We start from the raw sequence: 24,357 nt of genomic DNA on the forward strand, positions 1-24,357 counted from the left end.
ATTAGGAGTGCAAGTTCCTATAACCGTCTCATTTGCATATTTCCACCGAAGTCGCTCGTACCAGCGCCACATATCGGCTGTTTTTTTAGTTATTTTTCCTTCCTGTGTTAGAAAATTCCCGTGACCTAGCGATGCAAACCCTGCAAACTGTTTTTTATTTCTGTTATTTTTGCAGTTTATATTCATTTTTAAACATTCTACGGACTTTTTTGTCCATCCTGTATTTTAATTAATGTCTTCATTCTAATGCCAAATTTAACGACGAATGTATAATATCCAGGGTTCGGGAGTATCCCAAATGCCAAGGTTCCGGGCCCCACGAAATCGTTTCTTTCCGAAAACGCTCGTCCACTCGCATCCAGAGTCCTCGAAGTGTTCCGATATGCACAAGCACATCCTCTCGTTACGTGTGGGACGCGTTGACGTCATCGCGCTCCGGTCCAGCCCACTCGCGAGCGCTGCACACGACTCAATTTGTGCTTAGCCTATGAAACATAACAAAAATATATATATATTTTATCTCTTAGTTCCAACTGTTTAGTATTTGCCATCTCTTATTTGATTTTGCAAAGAACCTTCATAACCAGAGAAGTGTTTTCAAAGTGACATTAGAAATAAATAATTTATAATTGCTGTATTGGTCATATTTTATTTAATTTTGAATTCCTTTGACTTACATATTGACTAAGGCCGGTATTACACTATTGTTTACACTAAAGTTTGATAAAAATTATTTTATAAAACTTTAAAAATGTAACCAATAAGCACATCTGTTACATTCGAGCGGACTTGACTGATCCGCCTATTGATTGCATTTTGCAAGTTTTATAAACGAACTTTTATCAAACGTTTATAGTGGGATGCCGGCCTTAGGATGTTAAGAGTCACTTGGATTGTGCATTAAAAATACACACACCCGCGCGCGAGGGTGATTCAGAAAAGATGGGGAAAACTTTAAGAATAAGTATAACACCAATACAAAGAATTGTCCTCAAAGAATACATGGTCTAACATGAAACGCAAACGCGCTAGCGCGTTTCGAAACGGCCGCCCCGCAAACGTTAAAACGGCATTCCTGTTGAAATATATGTGGAGAAACAGAACATCATGCAGAGTGCCGTCTTGACGCATAGGCTCACCCGGGCACGGCCCGGGGGCTTCAAGAGAAGGGGGACCAAAAAAAAACGAGACGTAATTGAATTTTTAATTAATATTCTATGTAGGGCCTCAGAAAAACCACTTGGCCCTGGGGCCCAAGATGCTCTTAAGGCGGTCCAGACACCCTGCATGCAAACGTAACCTGGGGAAGAAGAAGAAACTGTATGCAAATCTGCGTCACAGTGAATAAAAGGCAATAAGTACTAATTACCACGCACGCATGCACGCACGCGCACCGCCGAGTGATTTTAAATTTTTTTATTAACCTGTTTTCTTTTAGATAAAAACAGTATTTATATTTTTTGTCGTGTCGTGAAGTTTTGATAAGTGTCCATTTTTTGTCTATGGTGACGATATTTCCTCGAGATTAATACGGGATATATTACTACATAAATACCATTATCACCATTAAAAAAAAAAAAAAAAACTGCGGATAAGAAAAGTGAAGGTTCTCAATTTTTACTGAAGTCACTATAAATCGTGAATATCGGGAAATGAAGCGCTACTGCAAATAGCAGTGCGTAGATTAAAATGAAATTTAAGGAAGAAAAAAAAAACGTAGAGCATTAAAGTCTAAAATCTAGCGAATCTGCTTGTCTGAGAGTGTATTCCATAAGAAAGTTTATAACTGGAAATATAAATAAAATATTTATATTTCTAGTTATAAAATTATGCAAATTATTTGAAATAAAAATAAAATAGGGGTGGGTTACTCTTCCCGTAAAATATGGGTCATATTCGTTAGGCTACCTTGTATATATCATGTTTCTTTATCTTGTTTACCGTGCATCGATACCATTTATATCAATAACATGGCCTTCATGGCCTGAGATCTTTGGTGGGCCCCATGGCCCCCAAGGGTGTGGTGACAGGGCTTCAGTTCTAGGGTCCGGCACAATAACCATCATTTTTTTTTGTTTTTTTCCATATTATAAATTGACTACTAAACAACACATGCACCTCGTTCATATTCCTCTGCGGATACGAATTGGTACATGCTGAAATGTGCGTGTACGTGTTATGAACCTGGCATGAAGTTTGTTTCTATGTAATGTTTGTTGTGTGTGGTGCCGCCACCTGCCATCACTTTTTCTAACTATGAGTGAAGTGTAATGATTGTAACTGTATCGTTGTAGGCCTGGTGCTCTCTGCAGGTCCGTTTACATGTGCAATATTGGGGTAGCATTGGGAGTTCTAGCACACGCTTGACGACTTTTTTCCTTCTTGAGTAACGAAATGGAGAGCAGTCATTGGCGAAAATTCTTGAAGCACCCGCTTTTTTTATTTCCCATGTAAACGAGGCTTGTGATGAGACTTTTCAACGGGGAGGTTGGCCAGCATTTGCGCCTCGAAGTTGGGAACCACAGAAAACCAACTTCAGCCGACCACCACTGCGGTGAGGTTTGAATCCGGGTCCTCACGATGCGAGTCCATCACTATGACTACTCAGCCATCACAGAGGCACTATAAATTGACTATGGAAGGGCCCGTGGTTTGGAAGCCTGCCAAAGATTCCAGCCTAAGGGCGCTGTTTCAGGATGTGGGGGCTATGGCGGGCCCTCGGAATGTTTAATTTTGGTTCAATGAAATCACCTGGTTTGGGGAAATCAAATTACATTTTATTCAAATTGTATCATCAAATTGTATTTTCGTATTTTTTATGAAATGCAAACTTCACACAAATATCGTTACAATTTATACTTTCATTTTTTATTGATAGATTACTGATATGCATTATATATTTTCGAAGGCCTCACATAATGTCTTCTACGAGTCAGCCCCTCTTGATGATATAATCCTGACGTCACTCGTTCGATGTGACGCGTCAGAATTTTTGAACTCTACTTCTGAAGTTTATAGATGGCGAGAAACTTTGCGAAAAAGTGCCTTATGCCCTTTCTTGCATAAACCGGTTGTTATTTTAAATTGCGACTTGACGATAAGCTCGTTTTCCTCAATTGGATATGATTCCGCTGCAACTCAAATTGTAACAGCTGTTTAATTCGAATTAATTGTCTGGCCGCCCGAATTCATCAAGTCAAATAAGATAGCATTCATTAATTAGCTCGTTTGTCTGACGCTGGTTATTTTATGCTCATGAAGTGATCAAAGAAAGAACTACGATAGTTTGTCTTATAGAAGTCTCATTCGAAGTCTTAGAACCAGAGGCTAGTTAGTGCTCAAGTCTAAAGTCGGGATTATCCTTATAAACTTGCGAAAATTTGCATTCAAGTGTAGCTTAATCAACAGATATATTGGTTTAGAGCTGTTTTGTAGAGCCTTGAGAACTTTAATTAGTTCAAAAATTGAATTTAAAAAAAAGACTAAAAAAACAACTACACAATACAATTTTTTCCCCAAGAACAAATATAATTCAAAATACCACATACGGTATTTTACAAACTACACTGATAAAAATTTATTTTCACGAGATAAACTTTTTTTCGATTTGAATTCAAAAAGTTTTCTTCAATTTTAAGCCCTAGACATTGTTTTAAATAATTTCTTAAATTTCTTCATATATATATATATATATACATTTATTTACACACAAACAAGTGTACGTAGTTATATTCATTTTCAATGAAATTCCTTTTCTGTACTTCCAACTACGGATCGATTAGTTTTAATAATATTTTTCGGTAATCACCACTCGTATCGACGTAGATGGCATCAGCTAAATCGCTATCGTATTTGATGTGGTACCATTCTATAATGTCCGATAAGTCAATCTGAAAAAAAAATTATATGACATATGCATAATACTGTACATATTTTAGTTTCCGAGATATCGTAAAATTCACGAAAAACGGAAATAATTAAATCATAATCAAAATCCACATTTTCACACTGGGGTCTATATGAAAATATTGTTTTCACTTCTCGGGTATATACCGTATAACTGAAACAGAAAAAGTTATATGAATGTTTCGATTAGCTAGTCAAAATATATTTTTACTTCGGATCGCCATACAAGTATCCTAATTAGACTTCGGTCATCAGTTCCTGGTCCGCTGAGAGCATCGGAAAGCCTTTGAGCATAGAATGCTGGACGATTCTCCATAGACTGTACTGTGAAGATTGATATGTTAAATCAAATTATAATCTCTCCATTGAAAATGGAAATGGTTATCATCCAGGAAATACAGGGTGTTTTAGAAAGGACTTTCTTAACTTTGAAATGATATAACTTGGAAACAGTGATAGACAGAAAAATGAAACAAGTAGTTAGTTTAATGGGCAGGCCTGGAATTTCAAATAAGCCGGTTTGTGAAATTAGTTACAACTTTGGCTAATGAATGGCAACACAGTCCTTTGAACAGAGGTGACAAATCACATTGCGATGGATGAGCAATGGTTCTTGCTACGCAAGGTGTACCGTAATTTCACACAACTATGGTCCAAAATAACACCATTTTCTAGATGGTGTTATCATAATAACTTCATCATCATAACTTCTGTATTCAAGCTATTCAAAAATAATATTTTTGAATGTTAACTTATTAAATGTTAAAAATGGAATTTTAAAACATTAAATTTTGGACCATAGTTGCGTTACGAAGTACCAACTATAGTCCATCAAATATTTTGTGTTATAAATCGCTTAGGAATCATAGTTGTGAAAGAATCTACTTAAGCTATATCTTATATCCATCTTTATCTTCTTTGCTAGAAGATGAAGAAGGGGTTTTTCTGCATTTGACCCATAAAGGGGTCAAAGGGGGGGGGGGTTCATAGAGAAATTGCGTCAAGCCAAAACTGCTGAAGCTATCATCATGAAATTTGGTCAGAAGTTTTGTTTCATGACGTAAAGACGAACTATGAAGGGGTTTTTCGAAATTCAACCACTAAGGGGGTCATAGGGGGTTCAATAGTGGGGAGGGGGGGGGGCGTCGTATGGAGAAATCAGCTGAGCCGAAACCGCTGCGCTGAAGCCATAAATATGATCAGTATTTTTGTATTATAATGTAGAGATTCGCTGAGAAGGGATTTTTCAAAATTCAACCTCTGAGGGAAAAGGGGTTCTAAGGTTATATGGAGCAATCATCACACTGAGCTGAAATCGCTGAAGCCATAAATATGAAACTTAGTCAATAATATATTTTATAAAGTAGATATCCACTAAGAGACGAGATTTCTGAAAATTCATCCCCCAAGGGGGTCATGAGGGGTTCAAATGTTACATGGGGGAATCATCGACGAGTTATTTTCAGATTACCAAATCCACGCGAGCGATGCTCCGTGTAATAGCTTGTGGTCTATAAAAATGGTTGGACCATAGTTGAGAGCAAAGTACAATTTTCTATTATTTTTCCTATAAATATTTTATACGCACGCAACAGTAAAAATGTTTATTCAACATATGTAAATACTAAATTACCTGTAATACAAAACATCAATAGCGCAGAACTGCTTGTTGTAGTAACTTGTGGCCGGGAAAGTTTGCAAGAAAAACATTACACCCCATTAACAGCTGATTCGCGGGAAAGCATCGGAGAGAGAGGGCGTTCTAACCACATCTCCATATTACAATATCTATGCTCTTTTGCTTTAGTAATTAAATAATCCATTAGATGTTGGTAGCACTTCGATTATCGTTTTAGTGAGCACGGGCGTTTGGACCATAGTTGTGTGAAATTAAGGTACACCTCACAGATGAACTGTTTAGCTGATACACTACAGCGTTCGAGGAGAGAGACTCGTACTGTAAACAATAATCTTCAAATGTAGCCACAAAAAGCAAGTGGGAAATAAAATTACAGTGGCGCCATCTATTATTTAAAATTGTAATTAGTTTTATAGACCGGTGTTTTTTGAAATTCCAGGCTCGCCTATCAAACGTACCCCATTTGTTTCATCAACACTGTTTCTAAGTGACAGTATGCCATTTGAAAGTAAGCGTCCTTTCTTAAATACTCCGGATATCAGTGTAAGTTTACTGCAAATTGTTCAATCTGATAAATACACCTGTACGTATTAATAATACTTTCTACAACGAATAATGAAAAAAATTGCGATTAGTACAAAATTTAATGTTGTTGCATAAGCATACTTATGTATATAAGCGCATTTTTTATGTTTCCTCCAAATTCAGATTTGATGGCGTCTTCTACAGAATGTCCAGCTATCCTCTCATACGCATCTATTGTTGCTTTTAATTGCATTTTGCTTCTATTTGATAAAATAGTGATAAATATTTCTTCATCTGTACCCCAGCTTTTTGCTAGTCCTGCCTAAAAAGGAATGAATGGAATATGAGTGATTTTTTTTTGAATATACAAAAAAGTGAATTTTTGATACTGTATTAAAGTTGAAAGAAAAAAAAAACAACGCATACGCCACTGATTGGCGTATGCGTTGGTCATCATCCTATGGTCATCATCATTAATAAAGACTTTTCATAATTTCGAGAGATGTTTTAGTGAAAATAGTTGACATTAACGTTGTCTTCGGGTAATTTTAGGGTAGGTTTGAAACTGAGAACGGAAAAATTCAGTGAATACAGGAAGAATACTATCACAATAATTACATACGCGATTCCTTGTGAAAACTAATATAGAAAAGTGCTTTCCGTTTCAGAATCAGACGAATATTTCGGGAGTTATAACGATTTGAATGTTTGCGATGTGTAAGTTTTGTAACGGTCAAGTGTTAAGTTCCAAACACCCAACGAAAGTAAATTTCTCCCCGGCAGAGGGTTGTAGCTCTTTGGAAATGAACTGAAATATTAGAACCCGTGTCGTCTCCGATTGGTAAAAAACCCGAATTTTTTTTTTTTTTAGATTGAAATTCGGGTTTTTAACCAATCGGAGACGACGCGGGTTATCGGAATCTGAAATACGGACATAGGCGTACCCAGCGAGGGACAGAGGAGGGCAGCTGCTCCCCCCCAGAAGAGAAATTAAAGTGTAATAATTGGCACACAAGCACAGACATATCAATTTAGTATCGTGAGTTGCCCCCTCTAGTTCAGATCCTGGGTACGCCCTTGAATACGGACGCACTATGTTTACACCTTATTTAGACTCCAAGTTCGGCCTTTTTCTCTGAAGATTGACGCTTTTTCTCTACATATAGTGTGATGTTAGTTATAACCTTGTTATTACGTGTTAGAAGTATATTAAATGTTTAAAAAAGATTTTTAGAAACTTGGTAATTTTTTCAGATGAAGTTTCATTCAAGGGCGTATTTATAACGGGGTGTAATTGCCCCGGACCTTACTTAGCAGAGACGAACTTCAAGCTCTCAAGAAGGTGAAGGAAGAAAGTGGGAGAAAAAAAACAAATGAAAGAAAACCAGTATAATAGACAAGTACAAATAAGAGAGAGGATAGAGATAAGAGAATAGGCATATACGAAGTATATATACAGTATATATATATTTTTCCTCTTTTCATCCTCACCCTACCTGTTCTCTTTCGCTCTTATATGTATATAGTAGAAGGATACATCATGCGTGGAAAAAATATCAAATCACTAATACGAGTATAGAAATAAACGGAAGGTAAAATGAACATCATAGTAGGTTGCAACACAGCCTCGCGATGATGAGGAGAGAGAGAGAAGAAAACAAAAAACTTGTTTGAGTTTATTCCACTGGCGTTTGGACGCAATATTCATTGATCGTAAAGTGGTTAGTGGAAGAATGCAGGCTTCTACGGCCGGCATAAAGGTGAGAAAATGCTGGTCTCAACCAATACTCCATATAGATAAGATCTTATCTATAGGGGGTGTTGGCTGAACAGCCGTAACGCAGAAAAATAAGAATTTTTAAAATGTTTAGTTTACATCTGGGGAAGACAAGCCAGGAGATTTGATCTCCTGTTCAGAGTCGAGCGTTTAGCTGAACAGCAGAAAGATCAAATCGACTTTAATCCTGTCCAGAGTGAAGATTGACGCCACAGTCGAAAGGTTTGGAAATCGAAATTCCCTAGCAAACAATTTTTAGCGTAGCCTGGAACATTCTTTACCGAATTTTAGATAATTTTGTTGATAGTAACAGCCATCTGTCGGGGAAAGTATTTTGATTGAGCAAAATTTACATTTTCATATTATATAGATGTACTATACGTACTAATCATATCATATCGTTATATTCAGTCGTGTTGGTCATTACGTGTTTTTGTTTCAAATATATCTTTATGGAAGAAATTCTACTAACTAAGCATACATCGAAGAGTTTCTGGGCATCCATTTGTGCTTGATCTTCATCTACTTCTGCGTATTCTTTTCTATCTGCTTTAAGCAAAGAAATTGCCAATTTCTTGAGATCTCCTTTCAAATTATTACTCAGGAAAGACTCTAAATCTTGATTATATTCTGTAAGAAAAGGAAACACATAACATATATAAATTTATTCGATTATGTTGAATAAGCTTTTCTCGAAAATAAGAGCATACATTGAGACAGGCGCCGGAACCTAGGGACTGAGGCACTTTGAGTCCCCCCAATAAATTTTGTAAAGGGACTGAGTCCCCCAAATAATTTCTAAAAGACACAATGCAATGCACCTTCTCTCTCCTGCGTACGCGCTTGAGTCCCATATATACGGGACGACCAGATACTTTCAGCCCCCCCCCCCAATGTTTTCTTCACGTTGCATCTCTGCATCGAGAACATAATTTTTTGTTTGTATACTAATTATTTTCATATGGGAATCAAACAGCCACAACCTAGACGTGAACGAATAATATCAGCAATACACTAGTGATGTTAGAAAAACATTAGCCTAACATTACGCATTCTAAATTTATACATAAATATTTTAGACAACTTACTGTCTTTAAACGCTGACTTTATGTACCGCAGTTCCTGTAAGATAATTGGAAAAAACTGCCGTATCAAAAGTTTTATTAAATAATATCGGGAAAAAAAGTTTTACTGATGTGTGATGTGTGTTCTAGAAAAGTTACATAAAATATGTCAATTGTCTTACCATGTCTTCTAAAGAACATAAAATTTCTATGATGCATTTTTCGTCTGTTTTGAAACTCTAATAAAAATGGAAAAAGCAAACGTAATTATCAATCTAAAAAATACTTCAAACTATACTCGAATAATTTCCATTTTTTTCCCAAATGAACTACGTAACCGTATTGAAATTTTATAATTAATTGATTATTGCAAGCACGAAATATAAATACGGTTTCCATATCAAAACTCAATAATTGTTATATATGTGCATACACATTTTTCAAAAAATTTTATCAAGTGCTGAAGTTCTAAAACTTGAAGATTTAAACGATTTTCAATTTTTAAATATGTCTTCATCAGATTTTTTTGGAAATATTGAGCAATAAAGTGCTTTTTTTAGTAATTTTTACTTGAAGGATTGATCGTTTCGAAAACTTTTTGAATATATTTTTTAATCTGTTACTTCATTGAATTATATTAAAATAATTATTTTTCACTTGTCTGAATTAATTCGAAATTCCATGCCTTGCATGCACTGTACAGACAGTCGATAACGTATTCAGACATTGGACTCAATAGGGCTAAACAAACATCTTCGAAGTGACCACCAAGCTCAGCTTTTAAATCTTCCTCTAAAATCTGAAAGGTAAAAAAAAAAGAAGGATTAAAAAAACTAAAATCAATACAAGAAACTGATCCGTATACCTATATTTTCAGTTTTGAAAGCAAAATAATCTCGTCTATAAATCTACAGTGGAGTCTCGATAATCCGAATTGAATGGGACCGATACCACCTCGGATTAACCGGAAAGTAATAGAAAACGGATTTCTTAGTGGGGAGGGGGTGAGATCCCTACTTTTCCCCCTTCAACGGCTTAATTCATTGCACAACTGCCAAGACCAGAGGCGGCTTAAGTGAGGGTGCAAGGGGCGCGCTGCACCCGGGTGGAAGGTTGTAAGGAGCAGCAGCTTAGGCTTTAGTTGTTTTATTTATTTATTATTTTTTTTATTCAAGACAACTAATTTTATATAATAACTATTATTTAGACAACTGAATTTTTAAAAATTTCCAATGGTGAAAACTCACATGGCATAACACTTTTGAGCAGTACTTTTACGATGAAGATGTTAAGAAAACATGAGGAAACAGACAGTCTGGGATCGTAATACCAGAAACACGAATGTACTCCGTTACATGGAAGCAAGTATGCATTTTGTGCCCCATGGCCACCCACAAGGGGGGGGGGGGGTACTGACAAGCAGGGCCGCACTTAGGGGACTAGAGGGAGAACAAATTTCACTTTTTAACCTCTCTTTCAAGACTACAAGGGGGCACCAAATTGCTTGCCTGTCCCAGATGACCAAGCATCTGGTTGCGGCGCAGCCCTGTCAGTAGGGTCCATGACGATTCTAATTTTTTCATTTTTTCACCCTATGAATTCACTACAGAGGGGGCTCGACGAAGGTTCCAGCCCAGGAGCCCTGCTGCAAGGGGCATGGTAATGATGACTCATTAATAAAAGCTGTAATGTGGATCGAGGAGTTGGACGGTGAAATTATGAACGGTAAAACCACTCTGGAATAAAATGCGGCGCAGTTTCCTTAAAAGCAGGATGTATGGTCAAAGACATTTTGTTCCGTAGAAAGAGGCGTGTGGCTTTGTACTTGAAAAATATGCTTTGTCCCAGGGTCACCTAGGTTAAAACCCTGTCAGCTTTCCGAAAGGGTCATCTTTAAGGGCGGCATATGAGACACCCAGGCGCAGGTAAGCTTGAACCGTCCGTAGCCAAGACCCTTAGGCCGGTCGTCAACCGGAAGCGACATCATGCGGCAAGCTACGCGAGCGGAAACAGTCGACATTGCGTCCGACGACAAAGGGCGTCTGACGTCGTCCACTGAAAGCGGCCTTTACCAGCACCTCCTAGAGATAGAAGGCCTCCACAGTCTGCTTGTGACGTCAGCAAGTAGTCCATTTTTCTTCAGACTATTCAGGAAAAAAAATTCCCTGATCGTGCCAGTATCATCGTTGTGAGGAAAAGAAATGATCGCGCTCAGAAATTGGCGATTTCTATGCCCCACATCCAATCACTATGCGGTATTTGTGAGAGAATCAGGAAGATTCTACGCCAAAATAAGAAGGAACGAAATAGGCTATTGTGTTTCAAAATGTGGCAAAATTGCTAGGTAGTCTGAATGACGTTTATGGCAAACAGTGCAGAGGCCTTCTATCTATAGGAGGTGCTGGCTCGGACAAGTGCTATAAATTAATGTAAGTTCTCGAGCGTCCTCCGCACTGTATATTTATGGTCTTGCTGCCTGTAGGCTATATACAAATTTCGCCACCCTTCTTCCGTTCCGGTCTCATATTTTTGAACACGTATTACTGAAATATATGCCGCCCACCCGAACTTCCGCTATGAGTTATAGTATTGAGGAAAAGGAAATATTATAAAAATAAATTTTTCAACGATCCGCGATAACCCATCTCTCCCGGTTGCTTTTATCTTTTTCAAAATCACTCTCTTGAGCTGTTTTTTTCCCTCCCTACATTTTATACCTATTGCTTTGTTTTAAAGGGGGTAGGTGAACGCAAATTTGAGAAAAAAACACATGTTTTCGAATTGTTCAATTTTTAAGTGTGAAATTATCTGCGTTCGAGTTTTTTTTCCACCTCCACTGAAAGCATTTTTACAATATTTTAAAGTAAACGGCTGAAAGACATTATACATGCTAATTTGATCATTTTTGTCGCACCACGGTCATTTTCTGCACACGAGGGCTAATTAGACCGGGACCTACAATTTATTACCGATTCCGAACGGCAGGACTGTTTTGTACTCACCGAGGGGTTGGTGCGTTAACCCCTCGATGTGGGACTCCCTGCAGTAGCAATTTTTTCCGCGCTTATGTAGCCGCTTCTGTTGTACCCCTGTGTCAGGAAAGTTTGTGACAAGGACGAACCGGGTATCGAACTCGCGGCACCTCTACACAATCTTTGGTATTTTAGACGAGTATCTTATCGACCTGGGCTACTGCCCCCTTTTATATGCTAATGCTTTCCATTAAAATGCTCTTTTAATGAAAAAAAAAGTTTTGAGCAAAGTACTTTTTCCATTAAAATGCACTTTTCGCTAAACTTTTTATTGTCAGATGAACATTTTTTTTCAAACACCAATTGTTCAAATGTCTTGAAACATTGAAACATTGTGTGTCTCAGCACTGAGGTGTTATATGCTTAAATAGATGGATTTTTTTGTATTAAAATTAAGAAAAGAAATTTTGTGGCACAAGATACGGGTAAATTATGGTGATTTTTGAAAAAGTTGTACGTTGTTGAAGAGGTAATATTCTAAAAACAAATAACAACTAAAATTGTAAAAGCCTTCGTTAAATTGTATAAATATATCACAGAATTTGAGAAAAAAATTGAGTTCCTAAAGTCAACAGAAAATTTTTAAATTTTCCATAAAAGCTGGGGATTTTTCTCATAGAAAAGCATGGGAAGCCAAGAGCATACACCTACTCACTTTTAATGATTTGATAATTGGCCTTTCACACCACATTCCATGAAACTGGCAGTTTCAGCTCCAACTGCTAAATGCAACGTTAAAATAGGAAAAAGAATTAGGGGAAAAAATTTGAAGCATTTCTAATTTTTTTTCTTTACCGAAATCAACAAATATCATTAATGCCCCCTTACTATCTACGGTTTGTTTCGGCTTTCTTGGTCCCTTTAAAAAGAGCGATTACTGGCTTCATCTGGTAACCCGGATTTCCCATTACTTTCACAACGAACGCGCTGGTCACGCCATCTATAGCAGAAGGCCTCCGCGCGAGCTCGTGACGTCGCTGAAGAATTCCCATATGTTCTCATCTCACCTATAGTCATTGCATATACTACAAAAGAGAGTAAAGATGGCGCATGCGTCGGCCTCTCATATCCAATGGCTATAGGTGAGATGACCTTCTTCAGTGACGCCACGAGCTTCGCGCGGAGGCCTTCTGCTATAGATGGTGTTGTCTGATGTCGCTCGCTCAAAATTAGCATGATGTGTCGGGAGGGGTGAATTGCGTAAGTTCGTTGGATCGTCCCGTATATTATGGGACAGACAAATTTTCCCATACTATTCGACTCTCGGGAGGAATAATATTAAGAACAGCTAAATAATTCTGGACCAAAAATACAGGACTGTTTCTTTAAAAGTGGGACGTATGGTCAAGCACATTTTTGGTTAAACATCGGTGTGCGGCTTCCGACGTTTACAAGATCAGGTTTAAGTCGAGTTCTCCTAGGAGGCTTTTTGCACCGCGCGAACCGAACTGGATAATTTCACGTCGGCAGAAACGTGTTAAGTAATCACGCAACGTGTTTGTGTTTTCCTACATCATCAGGGCGCATCAGGTCAGGGCAGCTGCCGCTGTGGTGGTCGAGTGGTCAGAGTGACGGACTCGCATAGCGATGTTCCGGTTTCGAACCCCACCGTCGTCACAGTGGTGGTCGGCTGAAGTTGGTTTTCTGTGGTTTCCAACTGCGAGACGCGAATGCGTGCCGATCTCCCCATTGAAAAGTCCCGCCACAGAGAGCAACAGGTCTAAAAATTTTCAGTCATTACACTTTACTCACTTCACTTCTGAAATATAGATGGCAGCACTGAGGAAAAGCCTCAAAACACAACGCTAAAATACTCGCTCAGACTGTTAGGAGCACACACTTCCGGCAAAACTCGCTAGGTAATAAATTGCCCTTAGCGATAGACCTGAGTTGTGCTCGGTTTAAAAGAAAGCTCAGGGCAGCTGTATAGTATATGACCCCTGGCATCAGTTACTCTGTCGTCTGCATACTCCGGTTTGAAGGGACGGGAAAGAAAACACAACAAAAAAATGAAGAGAAGATCGGTGAAACGCACGACGCATTTGACTCCTCCAGAAGCAGTCCGCCAATCACTCCCGACGTAAAGTGCTGTCGTGAGCCGTATTGCGTTCTGTAGGAAAACCGTCATACTACTTTTCTTATTGGTGAGTGGAAGGCGTGTCACGCTAGGCGATTCGCGTTGCGCGCGGCACAGAAAACCTGCTCCTAGGGAAACCCGGCTTTATCTCAGAGTCCCCTCTGCTGAAGCCCTTTCAGCCTTCCACCACGGATGTCTTCAGGGGCGGCACACGAAGTTTTGCACCCGAGTGGTAGGTGAGGTAGAGCCACCCCTGCGAGCGAGATATCTTCAGCTGCGAATGAAGCTGAAGCAGACATATTCAACTGCGAATGGGACGGATCCAGGGCGATGTGTCGGAGAAGCGACTTTGTGTAGGTGCATTAGATCATACCGTATTTTACGGGACAGGCAAGTTTCTCCCATATTATTTGGCTCTTGGGAGGGGCGATGAGGGCGATCGCCCCTCTATGGAGTCGCTTGCTAGGAATCAAGATCTCTTTCCAACTAAAATTACTCACATTCGGGAGAAAAATGGAATAAAATGAAACACAAAATTCGTGCTTAGTGAAAAAAACAGGTTTTGAAAAGGAAGCAAATCGGATTATATCCGGAACCTCGAAGTTTCGAGACTACTGTATAACAAGTGCATTTAATTCCGAGAATATTTTGAAGCCCTTATACAGGGTGGGCAAAAAGTCCGTAGAAACTTTAAAAATGAATAAAAACCAGAAAAATAACCGCAATAAAAAATTGTTTGCAGGGTTAGCATCGCTAGGTCACCGGAATTTTTCAAGACAGGAAAGAAACCTAAAAAAACAGCCACTAGGTGCTGTTTGAACGAGCGACTTCGGTGGAAATATGCAAATGAGACGGTTACAAGAACTTGCGCTCCTAATCCACAAGAAGTTCACCGTTGTAAACCGTGTATGTGGACCTGCTGCACTCTGCCATTGCTTTATTTGTGACTCGCCTGCAATGTGTTATTCCCTGTGGTGGTGGTCATGTGGAACACATACTGCTGTAATAAACGATTTGGAGGCATTCTGTTCGTTATTTGAGTATCTTTTCTCTAACTTGTGTACGTCAGCGCCACCTATCGGCTGTTTTTGAATTATTTTCTTTTCCTGTCTGAAAAAAATTCCCGTGACCTAGCGATGCTAACCCTGCAAACCGTTTTTTATTTCGTTTATTTTTCCAGTTTTTATGAATTTGTAAAGTTTTTATGGATTTTTTGCCCACCCTGTACAACTTCTCATGCCGTAATATTTCACATTTCAAAAAATTCTAATAGGATTGATTAATTTTATTTTTAGGTGCGTAATAACTGTTTTTGTGAGGAAATAACTGCATTGATCATAACTTATTGTGAACGTTGAATATTAGAGAATAGTCGTCATTAATTATTGAAAGAACTAAGAATACTTACACGACCGTACATGGTTTTATACTTCTTTTTGATCACCTGCCGCTGAGCGTTGTTGTGACTCGTTAAGACATCTATTATAACTTTCTCGTCTGTGCCTAAAGAAATCAGATTATTTCGGTAACGTATTCAAATGAAAATACAAATTTTGTTTTTATAATTTGCGAGAACGGTTGAGAAAAAAATTAAAAGAAAAATGAAAAGCTAATAAAAGACCTCTAAAAGGCTAGGATTACACTACAAAAGTTGGATAAAAGATCTTTTGCAAAACTTGAAAAATGCAGCCAATAAGCTTATCGGTTACATTTGAGCAAATGCAACCGATGAGCTTATTGGTTGCATTTTGTCAAGTTTTATTTAAAAAAAACGTTTTGAAAACTTTTAACCTTTTAAGGGTTTTAAAATTTTTTGAACCGTGTTATAACTGCCACATTTGAAATGAAAGCGTGTTAAGAACCCGAGACATTTCGGGATGACCGAAATAAAGCAGATCAAGTTTGACGAGATATCTCAGGATTGCCGCTGGGTAAGGGTTAATCCCGACGGAGTGTAATCCCGGTAGTGATCAACTTTGATAAAACACAAAGAGAAACTAAATTTGAATAAAAGTTTTACAGATCTTTCTCCAAAAACTATAAGTTTGATAAAAGTCTATAAAAGTTTGTTAAAATATCTTTTAAAAACTCCTATTGAAAAGCCTATTGATTGCATTCGCTCGAATGTAATCGATGCATATATTGGTTGCATTTTTCAAGTTCTATAAAGGAATTTTTATAAAACTTTTACAGTGTTATCCCGGCCTAATATCGACAGCGTCGGGCTCAAGTACTTCACGGCCCGTTGCGAAAACAGATTTGTTGCCCTTTGCGTTCTCTTATTAAAATGATTTTTCCTGATACTCTATTGTCCTCGGGCATCCTGTCGCTATTAGCCCCCATGAACAGCTATCAAATTATGTTCATACTACGTACTATATATATTATCTTAATAAAAATGTCATTTGGCAATAGCACCCACCGCCCAGAGAGAACCCCTTTCAGCTGGGGCAAGTATTCATTTTGCTTCAACCCCACCACCGTATTTTTAAATAGCTCGAATTTAGGGCTCTTTGGGGTCCAGCGCCCAGGGCACCAAACCCGTGTGCACACTGGGCTTGGGGAGGGGGGAATCATAGGACTGTGGATTCCTGTCTTAGACAGAATTTTAAGCTATTGCTTAAGTTAAGAAGTCAAAATGTAATTCAATGTAATCAAAGTACAGTCGACAGTCGTTATAGCGACAATCCCATTATAACGACCGGTGCGACAGGTACCAAATATTTACCCATTTCCGCCATGTTATTTTTTATCTATATAATGACCAGAAATATCATACGATCCGATACAACGACCGAACACTCGACTCGGTTCACCGTTCGTCGTTGAATGAGTTTGACCTTGACTTTTGATGCTTGGAGATGAAAGGGTATGAAACAAAGATGGTTAAAAGATAGGGTGTTGTCACTTCCACGGAAAACCCGGTGGTTAACTAGCGCCACCACTGGAAACTTTGTTTACCATTCTGTTTTACTTCCTCATATGGTGGCTCACTCCCACTTCCCACGTGGTGGATTTTTTCATTTTATTTTATTGCATAATTTTACTCAATTTCTCAATAGAAGAATATAGAGGCAAGTGAACTTATTTTGATGCATGTATTAAAAGAAATGTAGGTTTTGGCCATAACGTATAATACAGTATTTTCGTAAGCGGAATTTACATACTGTGTCATGCATTTAAACTGTAATTTTTTTATACATTTAATTATACAATATTATAATAAAATGGAAGAATTTTTTTAATTCCATCAATACAATACAGTTTTCCGGAGAAATGAAACTTCATGATTTTTTAAAACGTTAGATATAACGACCTCTCAATATAACGTCCGTTTTTCGTGGAACGAAAGAGGGTCGGTATAACGAGCGTCGCCTAAACTTTAGAGGACCCCCCCCGGTGCGGTTGCACCCTTCACCCACCTACCTAACAGTACCTGCAGGGTAACTACCGAAACAGTACCTGCTCAAGTCCTTTCCTTACCAGCCTTACTGAAACATTCTAAAAATAATTTTTGTATTTTACCAGAACTTTTTAGTCTAAGCTCTTTTACACACAATGGTATCAGTTCTTTAAATAACCTTTTTATATGAAACTATTTTATACCAATCACCTAATCACAAAAAGTTTCCCAACTTACTTTTAAACGGCTCGTTAATTTCTCTTTAGAAATTTACCTACGAAACTAACATGAAGTATTCAATGACCTAGAACATACTCTTCTACATCATATTACTCAGTCATTATTTTATATAATTTCGAGAGCTCCACCCATTAGCTTCTATTAAGTGAGCTAAATGAATAAAAGCTATCAATTTCTTTTGTTAGCTGACCCCATAAACCACATCGGTTATTAAAAGTAAATTTAATATAAGAGAGCCAGAGCTAACCTTCGCTTGATTTAGTATACCGTAAGGAACTTTTTGAAAGAAAAACGGAAAAGTCTGCCATAAAATTGATGTAAGCTTTTAAGATTAATAGAGTATACTTCTTTTTAGGTAAAGCTGTATATATATTTTTTTGTTCTCGAAAATATTCGATGGGATCTCCATGGTGACTTTTGGCAGGTGCCCCTGGAGAGGAATCAAGAGCTTTGATAAACGTAGTAGTTAAGATTCCCACACGAAAATGATACAACACTCCGCTTGACCGCTAATGCGTTTGTTATACTTAATTCCTCATGCATACCTTTCTACATCGATCTAACTTTGACTTTGAGACCCAAAAACAAAACTATAGTGATGTGTCAACATAGAAATGCAATAATAATATAGTAATAAAATAAAATTAAGAGTACTTTTATATACCTGTTTGACCTGAAGTGAATGTTTTAGTCACGGAAATGTATGATTAATGGGTGTTGAAACGCTGCGTTCACTCGTACATGCATGTGTAAAAAATAGCTTTAATGCATTTTAAGCATTACTCAAGGAGTTAACAGAAGTCAATATGGATATTATGAAGTGAAAAATGTAATAACATTTTTTTTAATAAGCGGTGATATATAAATATATACCGGAATATCGATGCAGGTATGTAGCAAATAAGCCGAAAGAATAGCATTATGGGAGAAAAAGTACCTTCTTGTTCTCGAATAAAAAGACTCAGGTTAATGACATTACAGTTTTGTGGAAAAAAGTATTTTATGTGTGAAATTTTTGAATTTAAAGTTGTTTAAGGATTTTTGAGGCAACGAGTTTGGATACTAATACAGGCTGGTTCAAATTATTCGTTCACGGAAGTATTGCAACCACTGTGTTCAGAAGTATACTTTCAATCACAAATTTTTTTATAATTGAATGTGGTCTTTTAAAATATCAAACTTTTTCTGAGGGTACACATAAAGAAATTAGTTTTTCCCAAAAATCTCGCGTGCTACAATTTCCAGATAGTGAAATGTAGATCCTGCTTTGGGAATTAATTTACAAAACATTCCATATTTTTATATATAATACTCACATGTGAAGCTATTTAATTCCGAAGTTTTGTGCTTCTATCGCGAATGATGAGGGCGTGGTTCTAAAATTGGGAGAATATAAATTTAATTCAAAGTCTAAAACGTATTAATAAATAATGTTTTATCTTTTAATATAATAACCTTTCAAATTACCTTGGCTGTGTTAATAACTTGCTGCCAAGCTCTGTTAATAAGAACTTGCAATAAAAAAATATTACAATAATGTTTCCAGAAGTCACACACACACTATATTGTCAAACGAAACATCTATGAAAAAGTTCTTTGGTTTAGAGCTTAATAAAGTTTTATATATTATATATGACTATGGCCGATATTACACTATAAAAGTTTGATAAAATCCCTTTTATAAAACTTGAAAAATCTAACCAATAAGGTTATTGGTTACATTCTAGAAAATGCAACCGGTGATCTTAGTGGCTGCATTTTTCAAGTTCTATAAAAGGACTTTTACTAAACTTTCATAGTGTAATACCGGCCTATGGGATGGATAAGAGGAACCGTAGTTGGGGGCGGGAACCTTACTCTGGTGAAATCGAATTTTTCTCAACCAACTCTATCTCTCTCATCTGTCAGAAAAATAAATAATAATGAACAAAATAGTCTACGTGACTTCAAAAATATGATGCTTACTTTGGGATTTTGTCCGGCTTGCGTGTTCATTAACTGAAATTAGTTCGTAACTGTGATTTTCCTTAACTGTGATTCGTAAACCGAATCATTTTTTGTTGTTCGTAAGGCACTTAAGCCGGGTTTTCCTAGGAGTGAAAATTTGCGTTAAAAACCAGAAATTCAGGTTTTTTTGACCAATCAGCATTTTTACGCTGCGCGTACTGAAGAAACCTGCTCCTAGGAAAACCCGGCTTTATACATTGGAGTGAAGCAACTTGCAAACAGGTTTTTACAGTAATTCGTACGGTGTTGTGAACGATTCTTGAGCTGTTTGAACTGGACCACCGGGAATCGGTTTTTTGTCAACAAATACAAGGGAAAGAAATATAACACAAAAGGAAGTTAGTGTACCCACGAACGGATTAGAACCACTACAGAGGGTCGTACATTGTAAGATTGGCTCTACAATGTATATACGTTCCTTAAACCTAATCATTTTTTGTTGTTCGTAAATTGATGGTTGACTGTGATTCATTTTGAGTACTTAAACAACTTTTCATGTTACGTTAATCAAGGAAAATTATATATATATTAATATTATTATATTGATTAAAAAATATGAATCTTTACATGGCCCTTCATAGAGCTTGGCAGGAATGATTCGTTTTCTGATAATAAATTAGCCTGAAATTCATAAAATTCAATACTTCATTATTCGACCAGTTTTAGTAGGTTTTCCTACTAAAACTGGTCGAATGGATTTTTTTTCTCTTGTTATACACATCAGTACCTGAAGGTGCTTTCACTGGACATAACAAAAGGGACCACATATTTGCTACATTTTTACTGACCACCTGTATTTTTCATTAATTTCATGAGTAGAATATTATTTTAAAATGCATTTTTTTTGTATGACCATGAGGCCATTTTTTCACATTAATATCATTTTATGCATATGAAGGCTCATCAGTTTATGGTTAATACTAACTACATTCGTATATCTCGTACTGACGTACAGAAAAAACACCATTAGTGTACGAACATAGAGCACGCTGGTTTCTAATTCTACGAGTAGACGTCGTTAGGGATTGGTTACAGAACCTGAAATTCAAATTTTCAACCGATCAGCAACGGCGCCGACTTTGAGAATCGGAAACCAGCGTACACTATGTGTGTGTTCGAACTCTTAGATCAGAATTATTTCTGAGATAATCGTAGGAAAGCTCTTACCAATGCCTCTCATGGCTTTTCTTAGACGACTGGCAACCTTTTCTGCATTGAAACTCTCTGCTGAACCGATAGTACCCTGTGTTAAAAAAATAAATAAACTATATCAAAAAGTTTTTTTTCCTAGTTTTGACCAATTATGGCAATGGATTATAAAGGTTATGAAAACAATATCATGCGCAAAAAAAGTACTAGATAACGATTAAGCCATTAATTACACGTTTTTTTTAAATTACAGTTATATCCCGGTATTTTTTGTTTTTGTTTTTCCAAAGAATGAAAGAAACGTGCGTGTGTTTATTATAAAAGAATATGTATTACAAGCAACAGGTTCGAAAATTCATCAGCGATTGCTGCTTGCATGCTTCTTTGTGTTTTAGCAGCTCGCATACAAATAAGCACAGACAAGCGTGCTTCCAGATATTGCGTGTTGTTTCCGATTATAAAAAAGGAAATACACGCTATATATGTATCTTAAATATTTCTCTAGCAACAAAAACTACATTCTTTTCCGTTGAACTTCCATGGAAAATTATTTATTATTTCGAAGAGAGAAATTTAAACTTGTTCGTAGAAATGTTGTAAAGTGTAGCTGATTTATTCAAAATAAATGTTCTTTAGTTCAAGAAATCTCCGATATACTTTCGAATATTGTTCTATTTTTTAATATATTATTATAAAAATAATTAAGATATTACTATAATAATTAAGATATCGAATGCGTGTGTGAATTGTTTCAATTTTTGCCAAAGTTTCTCTTAACAAATAGGCTGAGGCACCTCAACTTATGGACCTAATGATTCGAGAGTAAGCGTGTAAATGGGTAGGCAGGTATTTCCAGCTAAGGAAGGTGTCCCAGAAATCATATTGGCCTTGGTACACCATACTATTAAAACAGCACTGCCAATAGGACTAAATAATTGCTCTAATGAAGCCGCACAGATGGGTTATTAATAATTAAGCCCTCATTGGCGTACGCAAAGAGGGGAAGGGGTTGGGGGTTCTAACCCCCCTCAAGCCGAGATTATAGTGTTATTTTGCAGGAAAAAACGTAAATCCCCCCTTGAGAAAATTCTGCGTACGCCTATGAAGCCTGTTAAAAGGTCTTTTTTCGGTCAATTTGTAAGGCATAAGATTGTTAAGTAAAAATTAAAAAAAAATGTAAATATTGCAATTTTTATGATCAATACAAGTTGAAACACAATTTTTCTTTCAAAAATTAAAGTTTTATTACGAGCTGAGGTTTAAGAAATACCCTAGCTCTTCATTTAAGGGGGTCTCATACGTTTTAACATGGTGACAAACTATACTCTAGTAGAAATATCATTAAAAATACTGCTTATATATATATATATAACCATTGATTTATTGAAAATTTTTTACACACATTTTTTATTGTACACGCTATCCTATGTCAGTTTTACGTATCTATAATACTTAATTTTTTACAAATTTTCAAAAATCATATTAGAAACAGCAAAAATAGCTTGCGCGCATGATAAAACAGCATGACATCAATGTGATTGAATAAAAATTGATTGAAAATATAAGAAAAACTGTTCAGTCCATGAAATGAAGCAAAAGATTGAGATTTCATTGACTCAATCTTATTTAAAATTAAATTTAAAATTAAAATTTTTTTTGAATTTCAAAATTTTAAATTTTATATATAAATTTCATTTTAAACAAGATTAAGTCAATGAGATCTCAATCTTTTGCTTCATTTCCCGAACTGCACAGTGCCCTTTATATACATTTTGAATCGATTTTGATTCAATTACATTGATTTCATTCTTTTTTATCATGTGTGCAAGCCATTTTAAATGCATTTTTTTGAAAATTTGCGAAACATTAAGTAGTAGAGATATATAAAACTTTATACTGACATGAGATGTTATATATATAAAAGAAAATATATGTAAAAAAATTTAAATAATCAATGGTTAATTCAGTATTTTTAATGATATTTCTGCTAGAGTACAGTTTTTCACTATGTTAAAAGGTATGAGAGTCCCTAATGCTTTAAGATAGGAAAAAGTGAAGTGGGCCAAGTTACTCACATAGAGAAAGGTAACATTGGCCTAAAATGTTTTTTTTTAATTTGTTTAAGTTAAAAAAGATCAATTGATACATATTATTTACATATGCATAATATAAGATAGCCTATCGATATAAAAAAAGGTTACAAGTACTTAAAAGTAGTAATAATATTGGGTTTATTAGAAAGTGATTTTTTCTGAAATTTTTAAAAAAAGTTCCAAAGTAGACCGCGTTTATAGTATTCGGCGAAGAAAAAATGTATCTTTGAATTGAAAAATTTTAAATATCTATTATAGGAACTCATTAGTAAAACATTTATTGTATTGTCAGTCATAAATAAACATCTTAATAATTCATTATCAGATTATACGTAATACATTTTAACACTAATACTAATTGTTACAGCCCGGATTATATGCAATAAATGCCTCATGCATTTGTATATTTTGGCCTTTTTTAGCATTAATGCATATAAATGCATAAAATCAAAGAATTTTTTAAATATAATTTTTCAAATAAATATTGCTCATAATATTTTCGTAACATCCTTTTCTCTTCCGTAGGTGAAATTTAGTGAATTAATGGAGATGTTTGTTTTTTCCAAATATCACAAACCGTTTTATTGTAAGGCTATTTCTGGAGATTTATCAAAAGCGTTCAATTTTTTCAGAAATAGTGTCGTAATTCTTTTGTTAGTGGTATTGCGCTACTGAACAGCTACAACAAACTACAAATTTAAAATGCCTAAATAAAAAATATGCAGAAGTTTTTTGCATATGTAGTATTTACATATGTGGGGATATTTTTTATAAATGAATATGCACTAAGAAATGGAAAATATGCGTTTTAAAAACAGATATTTTCTCATTTTTGGTACATATTTCATAATTTTTAACTTTTTGAAGAATATTTAGTGCATATTTTGGGTTTTTAATGCATATTTCTGCATTTTTAAGTACATATCTTTGCATTTTTAGGGCATATTTCGACATTTTTACAAGCCATATTTTGACATTTTTACACGGCATATTCTGACATTTTTAAGTGCATATCTGCATATTTTTAGATAATATCTGCATATTTTTAGATAATATCTCGCCACTTTTTTAGTGCATATAATCCGGGCTCTACTAATTGTAATTGATCATGTTGTTTTGACTGTTCAAACGAACAACACAGTAGTTCTACAGCAAATATAGCTTTGTTTCGTAATTAATAAGAACGATAAATAAAGGATATTGTTATCGCGAATTGATACGTTTAAAAGTTCTCCTAAAGAGTCACTGAACTTCGGATAATCGAATAGTTTCACCGCCAACACGCGACCGATATGTATATACGTCTGTCATAAAGGAAGTCAACAAACAACAAGTAGAGAGAGATAGAGAAAATTCACTCACTTTCCCATTACTTGTAGCCATACCTAACTGTCTTGTCTGTTGCGTGGACAATAACTCTGGAATGACCAGCTGAATGGACTGGA

General features: G+C 36.2%; 1 protein-coding gene across 2 annotated transcripts; it reads right to left on the reverse strand.

The window, feature by feature from the left end:
- Window positions 1-3,576: 3,576 nt before the first annotated feature.
- Window positions 3,577-24,357, reverse strand: LOC149085035 (annexin-B12-like). 2 transcript variants are annotated; one of them, XM_089233877.1, is made up of 10 exons: window positions 24,275-24,357; window positions 20,838-20,913; window positions 15,429-15,523; window positions 9,597-9,710; window positions 9,094-9,150; window positions 8,936-8,969; window positions 8,329-8,477; window positions 6,212-6,392; window positions 4,118-4,230; window positions 3,577-3,890 (listed from the first exon to the last, which is right to left on the reverse strand). In XM_089233877.1, exons 1-10 carry the CDS (start codon window positions 24,293-24,295, stop codon window positions 3,768-3,770), a joined length of 963 nt encoding a protein of 320 aa, XP_089090003.1. In that variant the 5' UTR covers window positions 24,296-24,357; the 3' UTR covers window positions 3,577-3,767. The 2 variants fall into 2 exon arrangements, with proteins under 2 accessions (XP_089090003.1, XP_089090002.1); XM_089233876.1 differs by having other exon boundaries at window positions 8,320-8,477.

This window comes from Pholcus phalangioides, unplaced genomic scaffold, assembly GCF_987345545.1.
Source record: "Pholcus phalangioides strain wild (caught in Gottingen) unplaced genomic scaffold, Ppha-v1.0 ptg000007l_1, whole genome shotgun sequence".
Classification (NCBI taxonomy): domain Eukaryota; kingdom Metazoa; phylum Arthropoda; class Arachnida; order Araneae; family Pholcidae; genus Pholcus; species Pholcus phalangioides.